General features: G+C 36.9%; 1 protein-coding gene across 1 annotated transcript in view; it reads left to right on the top strand.

The window, feature by feature from the left end:
- The window catches only part of BANK1 (B cell scaffold protein with ankyrin repeats 1), a 271583-nt gene that overhangs the window by 99654 nt on the left and 146339 nt on the right, over nt 1-25590 (top strand). Inside the window, exon 6 of the mRNA XM_082837839.1 lies at nt 1862-2058. Within this exon, the coding sequence (XP_082693965.1) occupies nt 1862-2058 (197 nt within the window). The remainder of the gene's footprint in view (nt 1-1861; nt 2059-25590) is intronic.

The following is a 25590-nucleotide window of genomic DNA, read 5'->3' as shown; positions in this document are numbered from 1 at the left end:
TTCAGAGTATCAAAACTGTTAAGAAGTGAGCCCTGGAAAACGATGTCCACTTGGTCCTTTTTATTCTTCCTGGTGTACAAAAATAGAGAGACTTTTAATGAAGTTTATTGTAGTTGTTTCTAATATTATATTACCTTAAACTTGAAGAATTTACTGACAGGGGAAGTTGGTGAGGTTAAAAGGTGAATGTATTCCTATAATGATTAAACACTTATTTAATGAAAATATATTTTAAGCTGCATTAACAGTGATTTCAGAGTACAACAGAATAACAATGTGCAAGAACAATGCATATGGCATTTATTGGCAGGTGATGATGTTTTTTGTATATTGTATGGTATGACAAAGAGAAAGATGACCAAGGGCATGTAAAAATCTGACATTATCATGCAAATATTTTTCTTTATTAACTTTGGTTTGGTTTAATTATAGCAGAAATTATTTTATAATTCATTTAAATGAAAATAAATAGAAAATTATATCTTAATTCCTTTTGGAGAAAATATATTATTTTTATTTTGAAAATTGGTACCTAGAACAGTTTCAGCTTTTATAAGCTCATCTTCATAAAATATTTGATAATTTTTTAGTCACTGCTCACCATATAAGAAGGGACAAGTGCCTTTATCACTGAAATACTATCCTAGATTTACCTACAGCCATTTTAGTTCTAACACATTTTGAAGGATAAAATATTTCCTTACTGTAAGTTCTTAACATGTCCTGAATGTTTTTGTTTTGTTTTGTTTCCTGTTAAAACATACAAACTAACAAACTAGATAATTTATTCAGCCCTGAAACACCCAAGTGAATTGAAAACTCCAGGTTTAAATCCCCTCTCTTTTCCTTTTTTTTTTTTTTTCTTGGTCTACAAAACAGCAAAGTAAATGAGGCCAGATTCACAGTTTTCCAAAACATTATGAGGTGGCTGTTTTCATTGCTTTAGAATTTTGCTGGAAGACAATTGACTTTTGCTTTGATGGCTTTGTTTCTGTTGCTATAAGTCTTCACACTGCTTGCTTCTAATAATGCCATAGCTATTAAAGTCAGCTGGTGTGTAATTTCTATAACACAATTTTTCTAGCTAGGTATGAAAGTGTAGAATAATAACAAACCATCACTCATCCGCATGTGTGTGTGTGCTTGTGTGTGTGTGTGTGTGTGTGTGTGTGTATTTTGGCATTGTGATAGCAGTATATATTCATCGTTTTATAGTTATGCATAATTAATACATGTCTCCTAACTAATAGCTAACATATAATTAGGAAATTCAAATTCCAGAACATTGATATGAAACCTGTAAAATCCTGATGGAAATTTCCATATTGAAGATTTTTATAAAAGTGCTTATTAGCTGTTGCAGTTACTTTTTGAAAGAAAAATTTCACATGAAAATCTAACATAACTCACACCCCCAGGAATTTCATGTTCATTTCAGCTTCAAAGAGAAGCAAACTAGGCATGGCAGTAGAAAATACAAAAAGTTTTATAGATGAGTTTATTTGTTATTTAGTGTTTGTTTAACGTTGCAGTACATTGAAAAAGGAGTTATTACAATGTAATGTTTTTGTTTTGTTTTACATTTAGGAGGTCCATATGCCTTTCTAAATTAAACTTACCCAACAAATAAGGGGGAGGCACTAATGCTAGTGAGAATATTAGTTTATATTTGCTTTAAGATGAGAAATAGAAAGAGAGAGGGTCTACATTGCGAAAACCACTGACAGTTTCTTATTTGCAAAATCACACTAAAAGTCTGCTCTACTTTGTGGGAATTACTTTTAGGAGTAGATTGTGTTTGACTTTTTCTTATGTGGTTCGAGATATGATAAAAAAAATTATCCTATTCTTTTGCTTATAGGTCCTTATTTCAAAGAACTTCCAACTCTTCTCCACTGTGCAGCAAAATTTGGCCTAAAGAACTTGGCTATTCATTTGCTCCAATGTTCAGGAGCAACTTGGGCATCTAAGATAAAAAATTTGGAGGGTTCAGATCCAGCACATATTGCTGAAAGGCGTGGTCACGAAGAACTCAAGAAAATCTTTGAAGACTTTTCGGTAAGTATTTTTCCATTTTATCTCTAAAACTCTTTTTTGTAAAATTAATATGTATGTATGTGTGTGTGGGTACATGCACATTGCTCTTGAAAATGATGCTACTGTACAGCTAGTTTTTAGCGTCTGTTGGTCCTGAGTCATTCATTGTCTTAAGCATTTTGCAGGATTATTCAACTTGTTTTCATATGCCATAAACCAGCTCTGACTCCACACTCCCATCCCTAAATAGCCCCTTTGAAACTTATCTGGTCTTTCTGGCTTCTGAATAGCCTGTTCAGTATTGGAAAGGAGATGTTACCAAGGAAATGAAAACCTATTACTTTTCATCTTTTGTTCAAAAGTCTAAGTAGGCGCTGTTAGGCACGTAAAATGAGATAGATATTTACTAGGTTAAAGGAATATATTTTGATAATTATTCAAAAAGTCTACCCAGTAAAAAGCTAACCCATGTTGTTTAACTTTGTTTCTGATATGTGATTGATTCCCTTTCTCTCTCTGTTAAGTCCCAGTTCTTTATTGTGTGTGTTGAAACTCCAAATTTCAGAACACCCTTTGAAGGATATTAGTTCTGTAAGAATGCAACCAAGGGACGATTGAAGGAGGGGATACTACCTCAGTACATAAAACACACTTTGTGTTTCCTTAATCAACCCTAGAAAAGCAATTATTTTCTGTGTGTAACAAAGGTATGCACATTTTGCTCGAGAAAGTGAATTATACTTCTGATGGCTCTTAGGAAAATATAATAGGCAATTATTGTGTTGGTGAACATGTCAGAATTTGTCTTTGGATTCTCAGAAGATAATTTTATTGCCAAAGAACAGTTAATATAGAACATTGAAATGCTTCTGGTCATTTTAGCATATATTCCGATTATTAGGTTAAGTAAATGTAATATTGGACTTCTAAAAACCATCGGTATTTCTGATTTCCAGAGAGTAAAATGACAACCAATCTAACTTTTTTCTCCACTTTTAAGAAATAGCAAATAGTTATCAGAAGAGCATGGGTATCATCCACCATCTGGAACTACTTGTATTTAAAATACAAGTATTTATTTTATTTACAATAAATACAGAAATTAAGTTTTGTAATAAAATTAATAAACTACTTTTTATATTCTGTGTCCTTCAAATGAGGAATAAGCATAATTTTTATTCATGGAAAGGTTTTAGATAGTGATTGTCGTATATCCGATGGATGCGTTCATTTTAGTTATTATCCACTGTACATAGTCATTGACCAATGCAACATGGCATCTATTTCAGGTAAGTCAATGAATCAATTCAACCTTGTAAATTGGCCCACAATAGTCCTATTATTCCTACATCCTGGGTACTCAGTTCTCTACAACCTTATTCTCAAATTTTTAACCACTGGTGGACGGAAGTTAAAATTTCCCCTAGAAGTCTTCAACATCCAGGGTTACTTTCCAAGATGATCCCTGATTTTCAAAGAGTGACGCTTCCACTTATGGTTCTCCAGTGAGGACTCAGCTTTTAACAGATGCAGCCCCATGCAAAACTGCACATACTTCATAAATAACATAGTGTTAAATAATAATGACAGTAGATACAAAAGCAACTATGAGGGTAGGATTTGATGGATGTGGGAAATGATTTTTTTTCTCTCATCCTCTGGGTATTTATACCTTTACTCCTGCAATAATAGCATTGATACCAGTAGATTGGTATCACTGTCTTTAGGTGACTATTTATTCTTTCATAGTGGTTGCATTCTAATTTTGCAGTTATACTTGATAATTATTCTATGAAATTTGTTAAATTATTTCATGTATTCTGTCTCGTTGTGAGCTGTTACATTTTGCCAGCATGTCTATAGTAGACATTGACATTATAGGTAGGACAGATCAATTATTTTGCAGATGTTCTGCTGTCACTAAGGAAGTGACTATGGAAGTGTGTCAGATAAACACATGTTGAGACTTTATACTATAAATTATAGTAGCTATGTCTTTTTAAAATTATATCTAAACTTAATAGAGAAAAAATGTGCGATCTGTTTGCATTGCTGAAATACTTTATTGTTTCTTTCAGAACATTTACATAGCTTTAATGTTATAACCACATTCTGATAAATCTCAGATTTGTCACATATGCATTCAAATTTTCCATGAACTATTTTTCAGAATTGTTGAAAGGAACAGATATTCTTTCAGTTTGCAGTTTATAATTCACCAATTGACCATACTTCTGTACTGAAGAAATATATATATTTTTAAATTCAAACATACCCCGCAACTGATTCACTGATTTCTTCAATTCTTCCTAATCCTCCATCAGTGAAACATTGTTCATTTTAGAATCTCACAGGGAGTTACAACACAGTGAGTTTGGTCATTGCTGAATAAAATGGGTAGGTAGAAGGAAAAAGTCGCTCATGACTTTTTAAAATAAAGATAAAAAGAGAATCAGTAGCAAGCGTTCATAAGCGAACAAGTGCCATCTGTTAGCTAGATGAATAAGGAGGAGCCTCGAGTCACATTCTTGATGTTTCTTCGTGGCGTTTTTTACTTTGAAAGGTTAATAATTTATGTACAATCTATGAATAGAGACTTTTGCTTATGAATGAGTAGCTTTCATGTTTTGATAGTTACCGCTTTAACAACTACACTTGTTTCATGTTTTCAGTACTATTATAGATAATAATACGATACATTTCTATAACCCATACAGTCTTTCAAATAAACTACTCAGTTTTCAGTTTCTGACAATGCCTTCTAGAAGAATTAATATGAAAGGCGGATGGACAAAAAGCCACAGGATTGGTGTTTAATTCCACAATTGAGTGTGAACCACAGTTTGCTTCATAGAATTCTTGAGGAAATCTCAGACTATTTCAAATAACAAGTAGCAATACTGACAACTCATTCAGTCCTCTAAAAACTTAACTTTTAAGTCAGAAATACCTGAGAATTTGAAACTAAAGTGGAACTTGGCCACAGATTACAAGATACTTTGTGATTTAAGATAAAGTGTACAGCCAAAATTAGAATGTGTTTTAAGCCAAATAATATGTGATATTTCTTTGTGTTATCTGAGTATGTCACCCCATTTACCTCCATCAGTTTTAAACACTTCAGAAAATGATTAGATCACATGTAAGTAGACAGGGAAATACATCCTCCTCTGTGGGCCGGCTCTGGAATTGGAGAAGCAACAGGTGATTACTAGGAACAATATCCACTTAGTATCTTTTCTCTTCCACCACAGTGTTCACTCGTATAGTTTGGTGTGTATATTAGTAAGATCTTAATCATACATAATCTTCGTGAAAATTTCAGAGATAGTCACTTTCTCTCGCTGACTTTTCAGGAGGACTCCTCACTGGGAATGTTTCTGTTGCTCACGTCTGTGATGGGATTCTTGTGACAGCCTGCTCTCATTGACTTAGCCTGACACTGCTGTTTGTCCCTGTGGACCGTGGGCTAGTGTGTGTGTGCGCCCACGCGCACCAGAGGGAGACAGAGAGCACGAGATTGATTCTGTCGCCCTCTAGTGTCTGCCTGATAGACAGTGACCCTGATCTTTTTCAAACGGTCAGGGGTTTGGAATGACAGTACAGAAGAGGTAGATGTTGAAGCACCTGGAGTATCCCTGATATAGAGCAAAGGCTGACTGATTGGGGTAGGAACCCATTACTCGGAAGTTAGGCTTTATGCTTCGGGCAGTGAACATTCACCTTTCTTAGCCCATTATTTCTCTCAGTATTGGCTTTGCTCGTTTGGTACTTTCTCTAGAGCAGCGGTCCCCCACCTTTTTGGCCCCAGGGACTGGTTTCGAAGGCAGTTTTTACGTGGACGGGGTGCGGGGGAGGGAGGAGGGACGGCGGAAGGTTCAGGCAGTAATGTGAGCGATGGGGTGCGGCAGACGAAGCTTCACTGGCTCTCCTGCGCCGCTCGCCTCCTGCTGTGCGGCCCGGCTCCTAGCGGGCCTGGACTGGTGTCGGTCCACAGCCCGGGGGTTGGGGAGCCCTGCTCTAGTGGATTATTCCATTTAATTTAGTAAATATTAGTATATGCTAATTCCCTCTAAATGGCAGCATACCCTGCTTTGCTTATGTCGTTTTTCTTTCTCGTAAGTCTAGAAGCTAATGATGAGTCATGGGCTCCCTACCCCTCCCACCATCAGGTGCCCCCGAGGTGCTCAGCATGTATTTACTCATTGATGGGACAGAAGGCAAGTGTCAAATTTAAGGACTTGTTTGATCTCACTTACCCAGTAATATCCTTAACCGGATCCCATGTTTAAAAAAATATATATTGCTCATATTCTTTCTATATTCAGGATATTTTTTAAGTTTAGGTTTAGTATATTCATAGACAAATAACACAACTGCTCTCTTCAGCATTTATTTTTAATACGCCAGCCTACAGTGAAGTTTAGAATTCCAGCCTTTGTTCAATACTGATGTTCTGTTAGAACTGAAGAAACTGGAACAAGTCACATAACTGCACTTGAGGGCATGCATTACAAATTCATGTCTCAGTTATGCTTTTGGAGCTACTTAGCAGTCTCTTTCTAAAATCCCATTAAATGGACCATAGCGGTGCATTACAGAAGTTTATTCTTCCCCAAGTCCTCAAACTCAGTTTTGACGCTCTAACTCTGCAGCTGTAAACATCCTGTTAAAACTCCCTCAACTCCTTCCTCTTCTTTGTCAAATTTTTATTTTTCCTCTAGTCATGGGGTCTTGGGATTCAGCCACGTTGGATTTGAATCCTAACTTCATCAAATACCACATTTCCATCCTTGAGCAACCTCTTTGTTTTCTCTCCGCTTCAGTTCCTTTATTTGCAAATAGGAAAAATAATTCCTTACAGGATGTTTTTAGGACTTGATGACATAATATGAAAACATTAAAAATATAGTAGATCCATAATAAATGATATTGCATTCACCTTATTTTCTTTTGATTTATTGTGATTCATATCAACTTGAGACCTCACCATCAATCATATCCTCTCTTTCTCCTGCATCATTAATCTCTCCCATTATACTGACTGTTCCCTGAATAAGCATGTTCAAATACACACACATGCACACACACACGCTCCCAACAACCCTGCCTTCTCTTTGATCTCTTTTTCAGTACCAGAACTAACTGAAAGAATGACTTTTCGTTTCACTCCTTTCTTTCCTCCTAACAATCCAAGCTTCGCATTCAGCCCACTACTGAAGCTGCTCTGTCAAAGACCATTAATAAGCTACCGTAGATCAGACCCATTGGATTCCTCTCAGATGTTCTTTGGCTCAAGCTTTGGCACTGGATTCCCTGACCCTGTCCTCTTCCTAAATCTCCACTCACCCTTTGTGACGTCCTTCTCTTACCCCATCAGTTAAGGTTCTTTCTACATAGTCTTCTCTGGTGATTGACAGTTAAATCATTGTCTTTAACCTGGACCTTCCTCCTGACTTAAAGTTCCAGTTTTAGTTGCAAGCTGAATGTGTCCACATGGATATGTTACAGGCCTCTAGATCTCAACAGACCCAAATGATCTTTTTCTTTTCTCCTGGCTAATGGCATAATTATCTGCAATATTTACTTGGCCAAAATTTGAAAGTCATTTTCAACTCCTGATTAGATAGCCACAAATGCATATACTATTTCCCATTTTTCAGATGAGGAAACAGATTTATAAAGTACCTTGCCCAAAGTCACCCTGCTAAAAATATTTCTGACTTAACCCTGAATCCATTCTCATAGCCTCCCTCTCCCTCATACAACCCTGATCCACGCCATCCATTCAGTTACCATATCTTAACAGTTGTACTTACACATCATCTATCCCATCTGTTCCCTCTTTTTCCTTCTCTCTGTGGCTCCCTTGGTTTGTACCTTCATTATCTCTCTTTTGGTCGGCTGCGCTAAAAAGCCCCCTAGGAGGTCTTTCCTTCCCAGTCTTTTTGGCCTCAGACCATCCCATATCAGGCTGCATACTGAGGACCCCCCACAGCATAGCCCAGCTGACTATTTTAGCCTCAACCTTAATTGCACAACTCAGCTGCCAAAGTCCATTTGTCCTTCCTTCATTTCATTATTTCAAGCTATTCCCTTTACCTAGAAGTCCCTTCCTCCTTAATAAAATATCCTGAGCTCTTAACCATGCCCAAATCTCAGCTCAAACTCCACCTATTCCAGGAGACCTTCAGAGAAAGAGGCTGTAGGTGTGTACTTCCACTGTCTAACTTTCATCTCCTTCACAAATTTTAGCCTAATCTAGGAACATTATGTGCTAGAGTCTGAGAGCCACGTATCTTGAGATAGGTGGCTCTGGAGCCACCTGAGTCTAAATACTGACTCTGCTACTTTCCAGCCATGCGCCTTGAGTAAATCACTTAATCTCTCCTTGCTTCAGTTTCCTCATCTCTGAAATGGAGGTGAACACCTTTGTTTGGTACCATTGTTATGATAAATAAATATAAATACATGTAAAACATGTACAAGAATACCTGACAAGTACTAAGCACTCTAAAAGTTATATGGAATTATCTATTGTTCTCCTGTTATTCTGTTTCCGAGGACCCATTCTTTTGTGGGACTTTTTATAGTTTAAAGTATTAATAAGTACTGGTGAAGAGTTATTTATTTTTATTTACTTGTTTGTTTTGCATGTCTGTCTCTCCGGTAGATTATGAATTCCATGAGGGCAAGGACAGTTTTATTTCTTTTACCGCAGTTTCCCTAATGTCTAACACAATTTTTGGCCAACACTATGGGTTCACTACATAAGTGTTGAATGAATCAATTAATCAATCAGTGTTGATTACATTAACTTTCCAGTTCCTGGAGGCAAGTGTCATGCTCTGTTTATTCCATATTCCCCACAGCATCTAATATAGTGTCTTCCAGGTTGTAGATAATAAATGTTTATTGAATAATAACAATAGTGAAGGCTCTAACCCTAAGGAGAATTTTTGGTTTTTTGTTTATTTTTTTTGGCTGTACGCAGGCTTCTCACTGTTGTGGCCTCTCCCGTTGCGGAGCACAGGCTCTGGACGCGCAGGCTCAGCGGCCGGCCATGGCTCGTGGGCCCAGCCGCTCCGCGGCATGCGGGATCCTCCCGGACCAGGGCACGAACCCGTGTCCCCCACATCGGCAGGTGGACTCCCAACCACTGCGCCACCAGGGAAGCCCCCTAGGGAGAATTTTTTAAGTGTTATTTGGATAAATTTATCCAAGATGAGAAATAAATATTATTTTCTTGTAGTTCTTTAAGACAGGTGACTATGGGGAAAAAAAATTCGGATAGAAGAAAAATAACCCCCCCCCCAAAAAATTATTGTAGCTTCCAGGAACTTACCATTAGTGAAAGAGACATTTAAAGTGGTTCATTATCACAGTACAAGTGGTTTTGATCTTGGCAAATATTCCAGTGTTTTAGTGTTAAAACCCACACTTAATCTTCTTGAATCTCTCTTCAAATGCTACACAAACAACTTTTGTCCTTTAAGAACTAGATTCAGGCCAATGCAATACATTAAAACATTATCCACCACATTTATCATCTTTTATCTAAACATCTAGAGGTATTTTGTGATTTTATTTCTATATTGTTCTTACTAAAATTTATTTTCTTAGGAATAGAATATCTAGATATTCCAGTTTTCTAATTTGTAAAATATCTGTCCTAGCAACAGTAGGCATTTACATGGCAAGGACCACTGGATAAATTATGTGATTGTTATTTTATTGCAAATGAAAAGAGAGGGAAAGAGATCATATGCTTCTCTTGTGAATATGAGAGAAGTAAGCAGTTTCATTTTATATTTGTTATTGTCAGTTTAATAAAGTAGGTAGTTAATGAACAATTACTAAGCATGAGGATACTATTCATTGCATTTGTTGACTAGTAGCATAATTATTGTGAATGACTTTAATGAATGCTTTTTGAATATGGAATTATAAATACCATTGGTTTGGGGGAAGTCTTAAGGAACATTCACATGAGAATATACAACTATGAAAATACGCAAGATCAGAATGGAGGTCGTTTTGACTTTTCTTGATTGTGAACATTTGCCATGAAATTACGAATTGGCTGTTCATATTAAGTGTACTGATTTAAGATGCATGATATTAGTGGCCTTGTTCCTAACCTGAAATGTGTCTTAAGTGCATTCAGTGCAAGCTCATTCTTTTTGTTCCGTATAGATCTGACTCAAGAAAGGAAGGGAGAGAAGAGAAAACAAGCTAGGCTTTATCGAGTACTTCTGTGTCAGGCATTATGCTTGGTGCTTCCACATTAGATCAGTATACTAATCTGTGTGAATCAGACATTTTTACTCCCATTTTACAGATCAGGAAATTAAGCTAAGACTGTTGATTGGGGATGTGCACTCATCTGGCAGAGCTGTATTTCTCATCTAAGCCCAACTAAGTTCCACTTAATTTAAACTACTGCTAACTAAGTTCCATTTAATGATTTTTTAAACTACTGCTTATCTCTTTCTTCCTTAAAATCAAATACTACCAATGTATTATCTTTTATTTTTCATCTTTAGTATTTATATTCTGGTTAATACACAAGTAGACTGATGACTCTGTTGAACTTTATATGAAAAAAAAAAAATGATGGTAAGCATTGGAGCCTAGGAACCAAAGAGCAGAGAAAACTGTCCCCATGGGACAGGGATTAAATTCAATTGGGAAATTATTTAAATTGTGGTTTTAAACGTTTTTGTTTAACTATTTTGATTTTTAAAAGTGACTTTTTTAAACAAATATTAAGACTTTTTCCTTCAAAGCAGTTATGTAAGAAGTAAATTGATACTTATCCTGTATTACAGTGTATTGTATTTAAGTGAAAACAGTGTCCAATGGAGCAGCGTGTAGGCATTTCTGGTTGGAGTTAGAAGACTTGTCTGGAAAGAAGCAATTATGGGATTTGTAGGGAAACACACAAATTCAACTCCCGATTATAATTACATTTTCATTTAACAGGAAAAGGATATTTCTTTGTAAAAGGAAAAATTGTGCAATAATCTCACTCCCTAAATCATGAATGCTTAAGGCTGAAGCCCCTTGGTGGCAGGGTGCTCAATGAGCAAAGTACCTCAGGCAAAAGAAAGTCTCACTGGTGCTGAAATTGCTCATGACAAATAAAGTGATAGCTAGTGTCCCAGAACATGATGAAATAGATGAACATAAAAATGTCCAAAACATCTTCATAAATATTAAAAGACCCTGAAATGGCAGGATGGTAATTGGAACAGTTGAAATCACATGGAATTTTTCCTAAGAAGATAAATCATGAACAGAATTTTAAATAAGGAGCATTTAACGGAGAAACATGAAGGATGCATCTGGGTGAAAGGAATGGAATGTACAATTGTGGGGAAAAGGCAGAGCACATGTAACCTCTGAGTTCTTGGACCAGAAAACAGTCATTTTATGTGATTTTTTTTCATGGAATACATATTCTCCTTTGCCTTGTGTACAATAATGACCTAGGTAGGACCATAGATCTATTTTTTAAAAAAAACTTTAACATTTAATATGGGATTTTAATAAAATATATAGTAAGCAATCCTGTTTTTAGAGCCTAAAAGAGCTTATACACACATTCATGGTAGGTATTTAAAAATCCAGACAATAGGTTTTCTGTTTTTTGGTTTTTGTCTTTTTTTTTATTAAAAATAAAAGTGAAAAATGCAATGAAATAAATCAAAATATTTTTCATTCCTTTAGTCTCCTTTTTTTGTGGAAAGATTTTCTTTTCTAAATGTTTGTCATTATTCATCACTTCAAGGGAGAGAAAAAAATAACACAGAATAGGAAGAAAAAAAAGATTGCAATTTAGTGGTACTTTGATTTGATCAGAATATCATAAAATAAAGCACCTTGTGAGACATACAGACACACACTCCAACTGAGAGAGAGAAACAGCAGTTTCCATTTAAAGGAATTATTAAGAGAATTCCCTGGCAGTCCAGTGGTTAGGACTCGGTGCTTTCACTGCCAGGACCTGGGTTCAATCCCTGTGGTCTGGTCGGGGAGCTAAGATCCCACAAGCCACAAGCTGCGGCCAAAAAAAAAAAAAAAAGGAATTATCATTATCGTCCAAATTATTATTGGTAATAATAAAAGTAGAAATTTTGAAAATAGATTTGTTGAATTTTATAACTTGTATCTAGTAGCAATCAAGGTAACTGAACATCTGCTAAAGATCTATTTTGTTTCTCCTACCATATGTTATATGTAAGAATTTAATGTGGTACTTATTCAGTTCTTATTCTTTATTTATATATTCAACTTCAGTATATGAACAAGTTGTTGATATTTTAAGAACAAAATATGTGACTATACATCCATTTTAATTTCTGAGAAATGACAGATTTTGTTTTCCTTTCTTAAAATGATTAGGTTATGAGTGCCATATAAATCAACATCCACATTTTTCAGCTCTCACTAGATCAGAAATTTCTTTTTAGTGGATCACTTATCTATGCCAAGCTGAGATTTTCCTTTATAGACTTCAACCTGATTATACAGAGATCCTGTCCACTGTTTTATAAATCTGTCTGGGCATGCAATCTGAAAAAGAATACAGAAGACAAAATTCCATGATAAGTATTTAAAACTGAATACCTACTTTCTTTTATGTAGCATTCATAAACCAACAGTAATACAGAAATAAATAAATTTTATATTTGATATCTTCCAATGAGAAAATGCATCTATTTACATTTTCCTTTTAATTTAAAAATAACACATGGTTATTTTAGAATATTTGGAAACTAAAGAGAAATATAGAGGTTATTTATAATTCCACTTTCTAGAAATAACCACTTTAAACATGCGTTTCCTTACATTCATGTTTGGAAATTTAAATAAATTTAAATGACTCAAAACCCATTATTTAGCTAAAAGGTTCTCATATTCTAATTATCCCTAGAACTTCTAGAGTAAGAGATTTCTTATGTCTTTCCTAATAGTGCATAACTCCATGCTCTGGCTTCTTTTTCATACTTCCACGTTCTGGGTGTAGCATCCTCTTCCAGTTCTTCCAGTTCTCCCAGATCCCAGACAATGTTGACCTTTTCCCTAGATTCCCACACAAACACCATTCACAGAGACCTCTGTGTCAATAGCAAATTTTAGTGAAGGTTTAGAGGCATGGAGGGAGCTTCTCTGTAGCAATGACCCTGGCACTAATCTTGACCCATAATAATTAGCCTTTTTGCCTCCAAATACTGCCCCACACAGGCCTCACTTCTCTGCTTTCGCAGACTCTCAGGAGTTTAGTCATCTTCTTTCATTCTTGTGCATTTAGGTCTTTAAAATATCACTTTCCTTCTTCAAACAATTTTCCAAGGAACTCAAAGAAAGTCCTCTTTATCCTCGAGAAGAATCCTGGTGTCAGCTGTTAGGAGGCATACATTTGCTCCATTTTATTCTTACAAATTTGTTGTATTGCAAAAACGTTTTATGTCCTGCTGTTTTAATTTAAAATTATATTCAACTCCTTTCTTTATTATTATATACTTCTTGTAAACATGATAGCCTCGTTTTTAGTGGAAATATAATATGAGATGAATCCTTTTGGGGATAAACCCAAGAGGTTACTGCTTGCAGTTTGCCTTCACTTGCTCAAAATGTTCATCAGAGAAGAATCCATCACAACGCCAACATCTGTGCCAAAAAGTAGGCATGGCCCTACCTGAAATGTGTAAGAGGTTCTGAACAAGGTAGAAGCCCCAAATGCTGCTCATCGGGTGCAAAATAACGAATTTTGATACATCAGGGCCACAGCACCAAGCACGGCCCCAAGACTGGCTCTGAGTGCTGAGTCTATGCACGTGGGAAGTGGCTGAATTTCCCTCCCTAAGGACAGAAAAATCACTACATCCAAGTGCAGCAGCTTTGCTTTGGACCTCTTAGAATTCTGACTTTAGGACTAGAAGCGGATTTCTTGATAAAACTTTGCTACCCTAGTTTGGATTTAATACCCTTCTTATAAGACTGATATTTACTTCTAGGGAGTAATCCCTGACTGATTTGAGGAAAGGAAAGAGAAATCATGCCATTTAAGAGCACTTAGCGGTCATATTTATTTAATCACACAATGTGCTGCTCTGATAATGTTTGAGCCTAGACAAGCATCACCATAAAGAGAAGAGAGATTTTATCTAATACTTACTTGATATTGATTCAATATGAAAATTGATTCAAAAGTGAAAAATCCAGTCTATCGGTGAGTTGATTCATATCCATGATACCAAAGTTTACTAGTTACTCATTAAAATTTTGTATAAGTGCCTTAGGTTTTAGAAATTGAAATTACAAAAGAACAAAAATTCTCATCGTTTTGATTTTAGCATTTGCCAGAAACATGCCCATGAAACTCTTAAAATCACATGAAACATGTATGGGGAAAAAAGAAAAGGAATAGAGAGGCAGGGGAGAGAAAGAAACAGACATCTGTAGAACAGAAGAAATGGGTAAGGCAGCTGTCTGTGGTATTTCTGCCTACTCTGTTACTCTGAGAAAATACTTGACTTTTAATTAGTATTTTTTTACACGTTTTTCAGGAAAGACATTTCTCCTGGCCACTAAGCCCAGTGTATGTCACTGCTTAAAATAGACTTTCCCTGAAATGGTGTTAGTTTGGCTTAACAGAGTCAAGCAAAACTCGCATTTGTAATTCTCAGTAACAGCTATTTACAGATGTCCCAGCTGCTGTTTTTTCACTGTGTTGCTACATAATAAATGATTCATATTTTCATAAATTCCTAGAAAAGCTAACAGTATCTGTAGACTTTCTCTTTAAATACACACAGGTTATAACCCTAAAAAAAGTTTTCTCGAGTTTTTAATCCCTTATTCTGCTTCCCATACAGAAAGAGACAGAATCACACGGGTCGTGACCATACCCAGATAGTCTCCATGGCAATCTGATTTTGGGGCGGGGGGTGGGAAATTGGGGCAAGCGCCCTGGGGAAAGCAAGATGAGTAAAGTATGTCAATAGTCTTTGAGTGTTTTTTTTCCAACTCAAACAAGTTATTGCATTATCAGTTTGTGTTATCCCAAATGAAATGAGCTCTCATTAAACTCCAAGAAAGCAAAGATTTTGTAATACAAATATAGTACACGTTTTATGTTTCCAACTTTTTGAAAAGGCACAATGTATTATTTCCATGATTTGGGTTTTCTACATCAGATATGCCATATTTTCTTTAAAAAAGTATATACACACTTTTCTCAGAATATCAAAGTTTTCATCCTCCTTATTCCAAGGTCTGTTTTGTCTCCTCTGTTTCATAATTGTGAAATAAATTTTTTGCTTCAGTTATTTAATCAGTATTTACTAAAATGTTTTATTGTTTAAGAAGTTTTTTTCAGAATTAATGATTCTTTTGATAAACACTAAATGGCACTTTGTCCTAGCAACAGCTGAACCCTGAGAAGTCACACCTCATCATCCCAGGCAGAGAATAATCTCACCCTTTTGAGATGTCGTAGTATCCTTCCTGAATGAGATTGATCTTGCAATATTTGGTTTGAATATCTACGTACCCTCATTTTTGGGAAAGTATTCTTTATATCCACTGTAAGCCCCCCCAGTCTACAGTTTAAGCCCATTTCCCATTGTCCTAATGTGATACTTTATGGAAAACAGCTGGGTGGCAAATTCAGCCACAGCAAATGCACATTTTGGAAGAACTTATAATATCTCTGCTCTCATCTTCATTGTTCCAAATAACATAGCTGCTTAGAATCAGTCATGGTCTATGAGAACAAACAACAATACTATTTTGATTACCTATTGACTCAGTACATAGTGATTTTAATGCTTATTAAATTAAAAGTAATTGAATACCCACAGGTAACAAGGCAATCCATGAAAGTAATAGAGGGAAGCAGTATATATGTGCTTACAGTTCTTCTCGAATAGGGATAATTAATATGTCATTAAAATTTTTTTTCAAGGTTGAAACAATATCTCATTCTGAACAGATAATTCATTATCTTTAACGTATTTGCTTCAGACACTGGTGGTCTTCAGTATCCTACCAAGGGTCACACTCCTGCATGTGTTGGCTAAAAGGTCTTTAAAGTCCCGTGGAGCCCTATGTTTTTATAATCCTTAGACTTCCAATTTCTTAGAAACCTTCTGAACTTAAGTTCTTTTGTTTTTCTCTGGCTTCTTTCAAACCAATTAGCTTGTGTAGAACAGAGTAATCTAGAGCTGTCACTTGTATGCCTGCTGGTCAAAAGGAAATGCAGTTTCAGTGAGGACAAAATTAATCATAAATGTTAATTAGAACAATCAGTATTGACATTGTAGCTTTAGAGAGTGGACCTCATGAAATAAACACAATGGCATTGTGCTTTCAGAATAAAAGTATGCAAAGGCAAATTAATTAAAATTTCATTGGAAAAATATCCCTTGGAATTTCTTCTCTATTAATTGGCTTGAATTTCATTCATTCTTGATGCTTGAGGCTAGAAAAGGGTGTTTAATATAATTCAATGTAGATTGGGTATGTACTTTTCTACTGGTATCATGGCATGGTTTCTACTTTAAATTTAAATAAAGGTCTTTCCAAGGTCAGATTACTTATGAGAAAATTGCACAACTAAATATATAAATATTTTTAAAGGAATATTCAAAAAATATCATAGCTCTGAGCCAAGCTATATGATTTCTTCTTCATCTCTCCTATGTAGCAACACCTTCCTTGTGATATATATGGATGTGAGAAATTAAAGATTATGTCTGACTTATTTTGCCTCCAAAAATATAATATAGAAGGAAAATAGGTGGTACCAGATGAAAGCTAAATTTTTGGATTTGTTTCTTAAGTAAATTAATGAGCTCTCACTTGAGCCCCAAAATTAGTAGTCTCTCCAATTTTAGTTTGGCAAGTCAGTGTATTGATTGATTTAACAAATATTTGAGTACCTATTAGATTCCAGGTATTGTTCTAAACACAAGGATTTCAAAATGAACTAAAACTCCTGCCATCATGGAATTCTAATGGGAAAAAAGACAGATTATAAGCAAATAAAATTTAAAACATGTAATGTATCAGATGGACATTACTGTTTACGGCTAAGAAGAAATAAGAAAGACCACCTAGTGTAGGGTGGTGTTTGGGAGGAGTTGGGGAGAGGGCAATTTTGAAATGAGTAGTCAGAGGAGTCCTCACTGAGAAGGCAGCCTTTGATAACAACCTGAAAACCATGAAAGCCATGCAGATATCTGGGAGAAAACTGTCCCAGCAAGAGAAAAGAGCACGACAAATGCAAAAGCCCTGAGATGGATGTATCTGACATGTCCAGAACAGAGCAAGTTGGCCAATGTTCCTGAAGCAGAGTGAATGAGAGAGAAAGAGAATAGTTGGGGTCAGAAAGGTGACAGAAGTGTAGGGCCTTACAGGCAATGTTGAGGATCTTGGAGAAAGAAAGCCATCAGAGAATTCTGAAGAGAGATGTGTTCTCATTTGACGCTTTGGCTGCTGTTTTGACAACAGACTGTAGAGGGCAAGGGCAGGATGGATGAGACCCGATGGGAGACTATTCCAGTATTCCAGAGAATAGATGATGAAATGATAATAGCTTAGGCTAGGATGACAGTGGCGGAGATGGCGCGAAGTGGTCGATTTGAAATATACTGGTGTTTTATAGGAGAGCCAACAGATCTACTGATTCTTTGGCAGTGGGGTGTAAAAGAAATTGAGTAGTTACTGACATCTCCAAGGATTTGGGTAGAAGCAGTGGAAGGAATAAATTGCTATTGTATTGAGATGAGGAAGATTGTGTGCAAAGCTGGTTTGCTGGGGAAGATTGGTAGTTTGGTTTGGGGCATAATAAATTTAAAATGCCTATAGATATTCCAAAGTTTAGAAGTTAAGGTGATAGGAGACACCAGCAGAAAAGACCAAGAATGAGCAGCCTTTGAGATGGGAAGAGACATCAGGAAATCTACTGTCCTGAAATTCAAGTGAAAAAATAACTTGACAGAGGAGACAGTAGTCACCTGGGTCACATGCTACTGACGGGTCAAAGATAAGGACAGAGGATCAGCCTTTGTATTTAGCAGTGTACCTGTCAAGAGCAGTTTGTGTGAAGTGCATTGAGGGAGGGGGCGTGAGAGGTTTGGGAGAGGTGGGAAAGCCTTAACATTGACCCTTAGAGGCTCAAGTGAGGAAAGAAGGAGTGGAATCAGGGACTAATGAGGATAGAACAATTCTTTGGGGTGTAAAGATAAAGTACAGAAAAGATACTATAGCTAGTAGGGAACATGGGGTCAACTGAGGTCTTTGTTTTTCAAAAAACCAGAGTGTTTTCATCTGTCAGACATTAATATCCACTCACATTGACAAATCTTATACTCAAATCCTTGATTTGAGCCTATGGTTGAGACTTCAGCCTAAGCAAGCACATTTCTCCGTTTATTAGTGTTTAATTCGCTTTTCTCAGGACTGCCGAGTCCACTTATTGAAATCTGGCTCTCACTAAAACATCAGTAAGCCAATTAATCCATTTCCTTAATGAGAACTCTCTATTACAAAATGGGTAACTGCATAGATTTCTATTGAATCTATCAATCTTGCATTTGGTGGGGAGAATGCCAATTATCTAAGCAATCTGGTTCATTACTGTAGTATTGGACTGCGTTGCTGAACAAGCCTGCAGCTCGATTACAGTAGCACTGCGGGGTGGAGGGCTTGGAGTTGATTATTTGTTGAGGACCTATTATCTAATAGGTTGGGCTGGAAACTTTGTGCACATTCCCTCCTTCCTCGTTTACCACTAGTCTCTGAGGAACTGCTATTTATTTTACATTTTGGGAAACTGAGACTCACAAGTTGGAAAGTTAGTCAACTCTGGGACCAGAATTTTCATCCAATGGCCTTGAGAAAAGATGTCTAGCTGTAAAAATCATAAGAACCTACTAACTTCAGGGTCCCACTGCATGAATTCTGTAATGATTAAAATGATTCTTTCCAAGTTTAGCATAGCCTTTGAGTGGATCAGCACAAGGGGAGGCAGGGTGACCTAAATTTAATAATAAATACTCAGAGAGTGAGTCAGGTTCTCACCTCCCATCTTCTTAGACGTTCTTTCCTTGACATTCCAACCTTATGTCTAGACCATGCTCCTAAATAGAACGTCAACCTCATCATTATATTACTATCATCATAATCATCCCCAGTTATTTACTGGGCATTCATTCTGTATCTAATACGATAGGATTGTTAGAGAGGGAAGGAGAAAAGAGAAAACTTCGTACTTTTATTTCTCTCTGAAATCTGCTTCATCAAGTATCAGAATATATATATGAATGGTCTTTGGAATTTGTAAAGCTTTAGCGATGTTTTTCGTTTTACTGTATTATCATCATTTTTAAATTTCCCCGTGAATATATTTTAATATTTCAATCACTTTGTGAGAGAATTATTTTAACACTTAGTCTTTTCTAACTAAAATAATACATATATGCACATGAATATTCCATATTTTGAATTTTTTTCTTTCCTGGTTAAGATATAGCTCCTGAAGTAAATATAGAAAATAATATTCATCAAATTTCTTCTTAAACAGGTTAAATTGTAACATCCCCTCAGACATAATAAAATGAATATGTTTATTATGTTTTATTTTAATCTGTCTCTTACTTATGAAGTCAATAGAGGTCTTCCGTTCCCAGAACAATTTAAGTGACAATAATTTGAGTAATGGCAATTGGCATTTAGCAACATTTAACTACCATTAAAAGCCCTTCTTGTTGCTTAAAAGCTAGTTGGTTGTGGAGAGATAGTAATGAATAAATAAACAATGTAATTTCAGAAAGTGATAATGCTGTGAATATTTTTAATTAAGGAATAAAATTCAATTGAACTCCAGTTATAAAGAAAGAATGGAAATTTGTTAAACCATGCTCAATATCATGTTATAAATGTAAACCTCCACTTAATATTAGGTTTCATGGCATCTTCGTAACAAAATCATTTATTAATATGACTAATATATTAATAAACGCAAGCCTAGAGTCCATTTCCTTTATCACACTGTCTATTTGATGAGAGTATAGCAGAGTTTATAATTACCTATTAATGTATGTGGATATTTGTTTAATATCTCTCCCACCAAAGCGTATGTTCCACAGAAGTAGATGTTTGTTCACCATTGTATCTACCATGCCCAGTACAGTGATGGTCTCAGGGCAGAAGCTGTCTCTCTCTCATACACACACATATGTCCATTATATATATGTTGCATAAAAGAATGAATTCTTTCTACAGATATCAAGTGTGTACTGTGTGTTGGATATTGTTACATTTATAGTAATATAAGACCGACAAATCATTCCTCTCATGAACTCCCATTTAAATAGGGAGATAGACAATAAACAAGGGAACAAGTGTTCTTTATTATCTGTCCTTCAAAGTTCTACTGTAAACTTTACCTCCCGTATTCAATCTCTAGCAAGCGATTAAGTACTTTGGAAGAAAAGTACAGGTTAGTATAAGAATCAGAAATAATAAAATTAGCAAAAAGTTATACAGAACTTACTATGAACTGGTAGTGATTTTTACTGCTTTATGGTAACAGCTCTGTTTTATTATCCGCACTCACAGATGAGGAAATGAAGCACAGAGTGGTTAAGTGACTGCCCAAAGTCACACAGCTGGTAGGAGGTAGAGCTTAGAGCTAGGATGTGAACCCAGGCAGTATAGTTCTAGCTTTCATGCTTTAACACTGCACTAGACTACATCACAATACTTGGGGAATGCACACTTAACCTTTTTTTAGTGTGTTCTCTGAAAACTTATCCCACTCTAGATCTGACAGAAGATCTTTCTGCAGAAAATTATTGCTGTATATCACATAGGATTCAATTCAGATGAGTCCAAATTCAGTTTTACCTGTGTTCTATGCAGATAGACTAAAGTGCCTCTAAGAATACAGAAAAAGAAAACACCAAATTCTAGTTTTAGTAGGTCAAATTAAATTAGCTAATGGCTGTTATATGCTTAACTTTCTACCACTATCCTTTGCCCTTTTCTTGAACTATTTTATCACTATAGTTTTACTGACTCTCAAGAGTATTGTGATGGTTAACTTGACTGGACCGTGGGGTGCCTAGATATTTGATCAAACAGCAAATGGGTGTTTTGGGGCGAGATTAACATTCGAATGAACAGGCTGAGTAAAGTAGGTTGCTCTCCCTGATATGGGGCAGGGGGCCTCATCCAACCAGATGAAGGCCTGAGTAGAACAGAAAGACTGACTTTCCTTTTAACTGAGACATCAGCTTTTTCCTGCCATTGGACTCAGATTGAAACATCAGTTCTATCTGGGCCTCAAGCCTGTTGGCATCCAAACTGGAACCACACCGTCAGCTCTCCTGGTTTTCATGCCTTTGGAATCCAACTGGAACTACATCATTGGCTCACCTGGGTTTCCAATTTGCTGACTCACCTACAGATCTTGAGGTTGCCAGCCTCCATTGTCATGTGAACCAATCCCTTGTAATCAGTATCTTTCTCTATAGATGTACATCCTATTGATTCTGTTCTCTGGAGAACCCTGACTAATACAAGTATTAATTTTATTTTAACTCTTTCTATAATCTTTTTTTTCTGAATCCCTCAGTGGTACAAATCAAGATGAAGAAATAATACGAGTGCTAGATTAGTCCTATCACGTTATAGTTTGCTGTTGAGGCTATAACCAGGTGCTGAGCTCTTCACGTGGTAAGAAAGGGCTAGAGGGCTAGAGATGCAATGAGGGATATACAGAGCCCAGGAGGCAGAAAGAGAGAAGGAGTCAGGCGGGCCACAGGAGAAGCAATAAAAATCCATAACAATTCAAAAGTAGCTAGCTAAAATTTTCTAGGAAAAGATCATGGAAAACGGTTAGAATATTCCCTTAAAAGAAAATGTAATTTAAGATCTTCATAGAGGTTTTCAGGTACCTCCTAGGAGGTATTTGAGAAAGTAGGGGAACTTATTTCAATGCCCAAAGAGTTTTACTGACCGTCAGTAGATGGATGAAGAATGAGCCTGTCCAAAATACCAGTGGAACTTTTAAGAAATAATAACAAAAGATTTTCAGCTAATCACACTCTAACCTCAGTAAACATAGAATTCAACTTTTTTCCATATTCTCTATGATTTCCTTAACCCTTTGGTAAGTAGATATATCAAATGGAATTGAAACAGTGGCCATATCACGTATGTTTTTATGTGTGTGTATATGTCTGTATATCTTTATAAGTATGTGAATATGTCTGTATATCTTTCTTGTTAAAAGATAAACTGGGGGGCTTCCCTGGTGGCGCAGTGGTTGAGAGTCTGCCTGCCGATTCAGGGGACGCGGGTTCGTGCCCCGGTCCGGGAAGATCCCACATGCCACGGAGCGGCTGGGCCCGTGAGCCATGGCCGCTGAGCCTGCGCGTCCGGAGCCTGTGCTCCACAGCGGGAGAGACCACAGCAGTGAGAGGCCCGCGTACCGCAAAAAAAAAAAAAAAAAAAAGATAAACTGGGGCACGATCAAAAGTCAGTTCCAATCAGGCGGCACCAAAGCAGGAACAGTTAGGAACACTCCAGTGACAGGAGCTGGAGGAGACACTATTACAGAGAAAAGGCAAAAGGGAATTACTGATTGGCTATAACTTAATGACCAGTTGGCTGTGACTGGTCGTCCTTTTTGATTCCATACCCTCGGGGCGTTTGCAGGCTTAGGCTTTGGTTTGCCACAAGTAGGGCCACAGTGGCCCTGGAGCTACCTCAGTGTAATGGCCTCCTCGTTTACTTACTTAAACAATCTGTGTGTGTTCATAAAATTTCTCTCAGGTCCTCTAACAGTGAAGTCAGAATTTGGACTTTTACACAGGGACTTTTTTTATGGTTTTAGATGAGTTGTCCTGTTGGAATTCCATGTCCTTAAATATTTATGTATTAAATGTTTTAACAAATTTTAGTATGTCAGAAGGTGGAGGGCTGTCATTTTGCAAGATACAACTACCACCAGCATCATTGCCGTAAAGCACAGCTTCACCAGCTTCTGAATGTAAAACTGAACATGAAATTACAACTGATGTTGTAAATACTTGTCATCCACTAAATGGCCATTTCCTACTTTAATAAGCCATCTCTCCTCCATGCCAGTAATGTTTTTATATTTCTGAAAGAAGAAATAAGGTGAGCCCACCCATTCTTCCAGGAAATATATACATGTACTAGAGGACATAGAATATAAAGGTGTTTCTTTTCAAAGAGAGTTAAGCCCACGCCTCAAATACAGATAAGAAGCAAAACAAGAGACTTAGTGGATAGGCAAAACTTCTAGGATAAGATTCTGAAGCTATGTGATAAGAATAATCATTAACATAGGTCTGGTAATGGTATTTCTTTTTTTTTTTTTTTTTTTTTCTGTACGTGGGCCTCTCACTGTTGTGGCCTCTTCCATTGCGGAGCACAGGCTCCGGACACGCAGGCTCAGTGGCCATGGCTCACGGGCCCAGCCGCTCCACAGCATGTGGGATCTTCCCGGACCGGGGCACAAACCCATGTCCCCTGCATCGGCAGGCGGACTCTCAACCACTGTGCCACCAAGGAAGCCCTGGTAATGGTATTTCTATAGGGCTATCTGATATTATTGTCTTTTCCTGTGATTTTGAACTGACCTATGATGTGGAGCTACCATAATATAATCTGGAGAATGTACAATGAAAATGTACACTTGCCTCCATAATTTATGCTGTGAATTAGTTATACCGTATACTCTGCTCCCCTCAAACGGAAGCGTGGGTTCTAGACATACTGATCCCATGAATAATTGGCAAATGGCTATTGTGAAATTTATCAAAAACAATGGTCCATGGTGGGGATAGGGCTATAGAAAGGGAGATTATTTGGAGAAACTAATGGAAACAATGTTTAGAGTTTTATTTATGTTGGAGCAACAGGTAGCATATTCAATGATCAGAGGAGAGTCAGGTAAGGAAAAATAAAAAAGAGTTAAGCATGAGAGCACCCACTGGGAGTAATTTCTTTTTCAGAGAAAACAAGTCAGTAGAAGAAAAACATATTAAAAAGCTGTAAGGTTTTATATGGCTGTAGCATCAGCACCTCTGGCTTAATACAAAAGGTTGTTAACCTTAATAAGAAAGGTGCGTGTTTCCCAAGGCAGCAGTTCTCACTGCTATGTTGCAGTCTCTTCACACGGATATCATCAAATTTTGAGCCACGTGCATTTTAAAAAGTAATTTAGCATATGTGGTGTTATAGTGATGACTGTCAAAGAGAATGTTGAGCCAGGTAACACAATGTAATATAGAGGCAGAAACAACTTACTGCCAAAGTAAGAGTAAAGGAAGTAACATCAAGACTGTACTAATGGAAGGTCGAATATTTATTGAGAGAGTGACAATTCTTTCCCATCAGTTTAGTGGGGAGCTGGTCAGGGCAGGAAACAGTTCCACTAAGACCTCTTGACAGTGCTGAAAGGCCACCAAATGGATAGCTCCATGACTGTGGACACTTTTATAAACTCTGTGAGACACTGCCAGTCTGCAGTCAGGATTCTCCTGTGAGTATTGCTGGCTTGTTTAGAGGGAGTTGGGTCTTTTTATCTATTCCAGTTTGCTGCCAAAAAAGCTGGTGTCTGAAAGTGTGTTTCAGTGAAACCACGTAAATACCGTGGATCCTGCCTCAGGACCTGGATGCCACCAGCAGGCTGCCCAGTGTGTATGTGAAAGCAGAAGGCAAGGGCAAAGCCATGGACACGGAGGTGGAGTCTCTTTTTGCTAGAAACAAGGCCAAGCATGTATTAGCATTAACTGTGGTGGAGCTTCCAGAACAAATTATAAAAACCTTTAAGAGCCTACTGAACACGGCTTTGTAGTCACCAAAGGAGACTGTCACCTGCAACTTACTTGTTTAAAGTGGATCTTCTCATATCTCTCTACCCAGTAGTAACTAGATGAGTAAACTGAGCTGTGTATGTGACATGCTAAAAGGCTATAACAGGAAACAGACAAGTGGGAGGAGTAAAGGGGAAATGACTTGATGGTTGTACTCTTTGAAAGAGAAACTCTTGATCTTTTTGGTGGAAATAAAAGAAAGTTATGCGTAGTGAGAGCCTCCATCACCTGCATTCCAAGTGAACCTTAGAAATCAGAGCTACTCCTTTGTTGTAGGTTTATGAAGAGGTTTTTAAATGTCATTTCTGTCAAAACAAGACAATCAAAGTTTAAGAAGCCTTCTTGATTGCTGTGATCAGTGGCCTTATGGCCATAGCTTAAAAACAACCAAACGAAACCTAAAAAATAAAAAAAACACTAACTCACCTACACACTTTAGAACAATTCGCTGATAAGTTGAAGATTCCGTATGTAGCACTGTAACAGGCACTACTGTGACTGCACCGATATTATAAGGCCACTTTAAAACAACTTTGCTGGGGGAACCTCTTCCAAATTTCATATATATTCACCAGTACCACAATTCTTCATTGACCACTTATTTTATGAGCACGTTTACCTACCCCTT

Source organism: Leucopleurus acutus (genome assembly GCF_964270905.1).
Source record: "Leucopleurus acutus genome assembly, chromosome: 4".
In the NCBI taxonomy this organism is placed as follows: Eukaryota; Metazoa; Chordata; class Mammalia; order Artiodactyla; family Delphinidae; genus Leucopleurus; species Leucopleurus acutus.
This window is presented reverse-complemented; position numbering and strand designations above follow the sequence as displayed.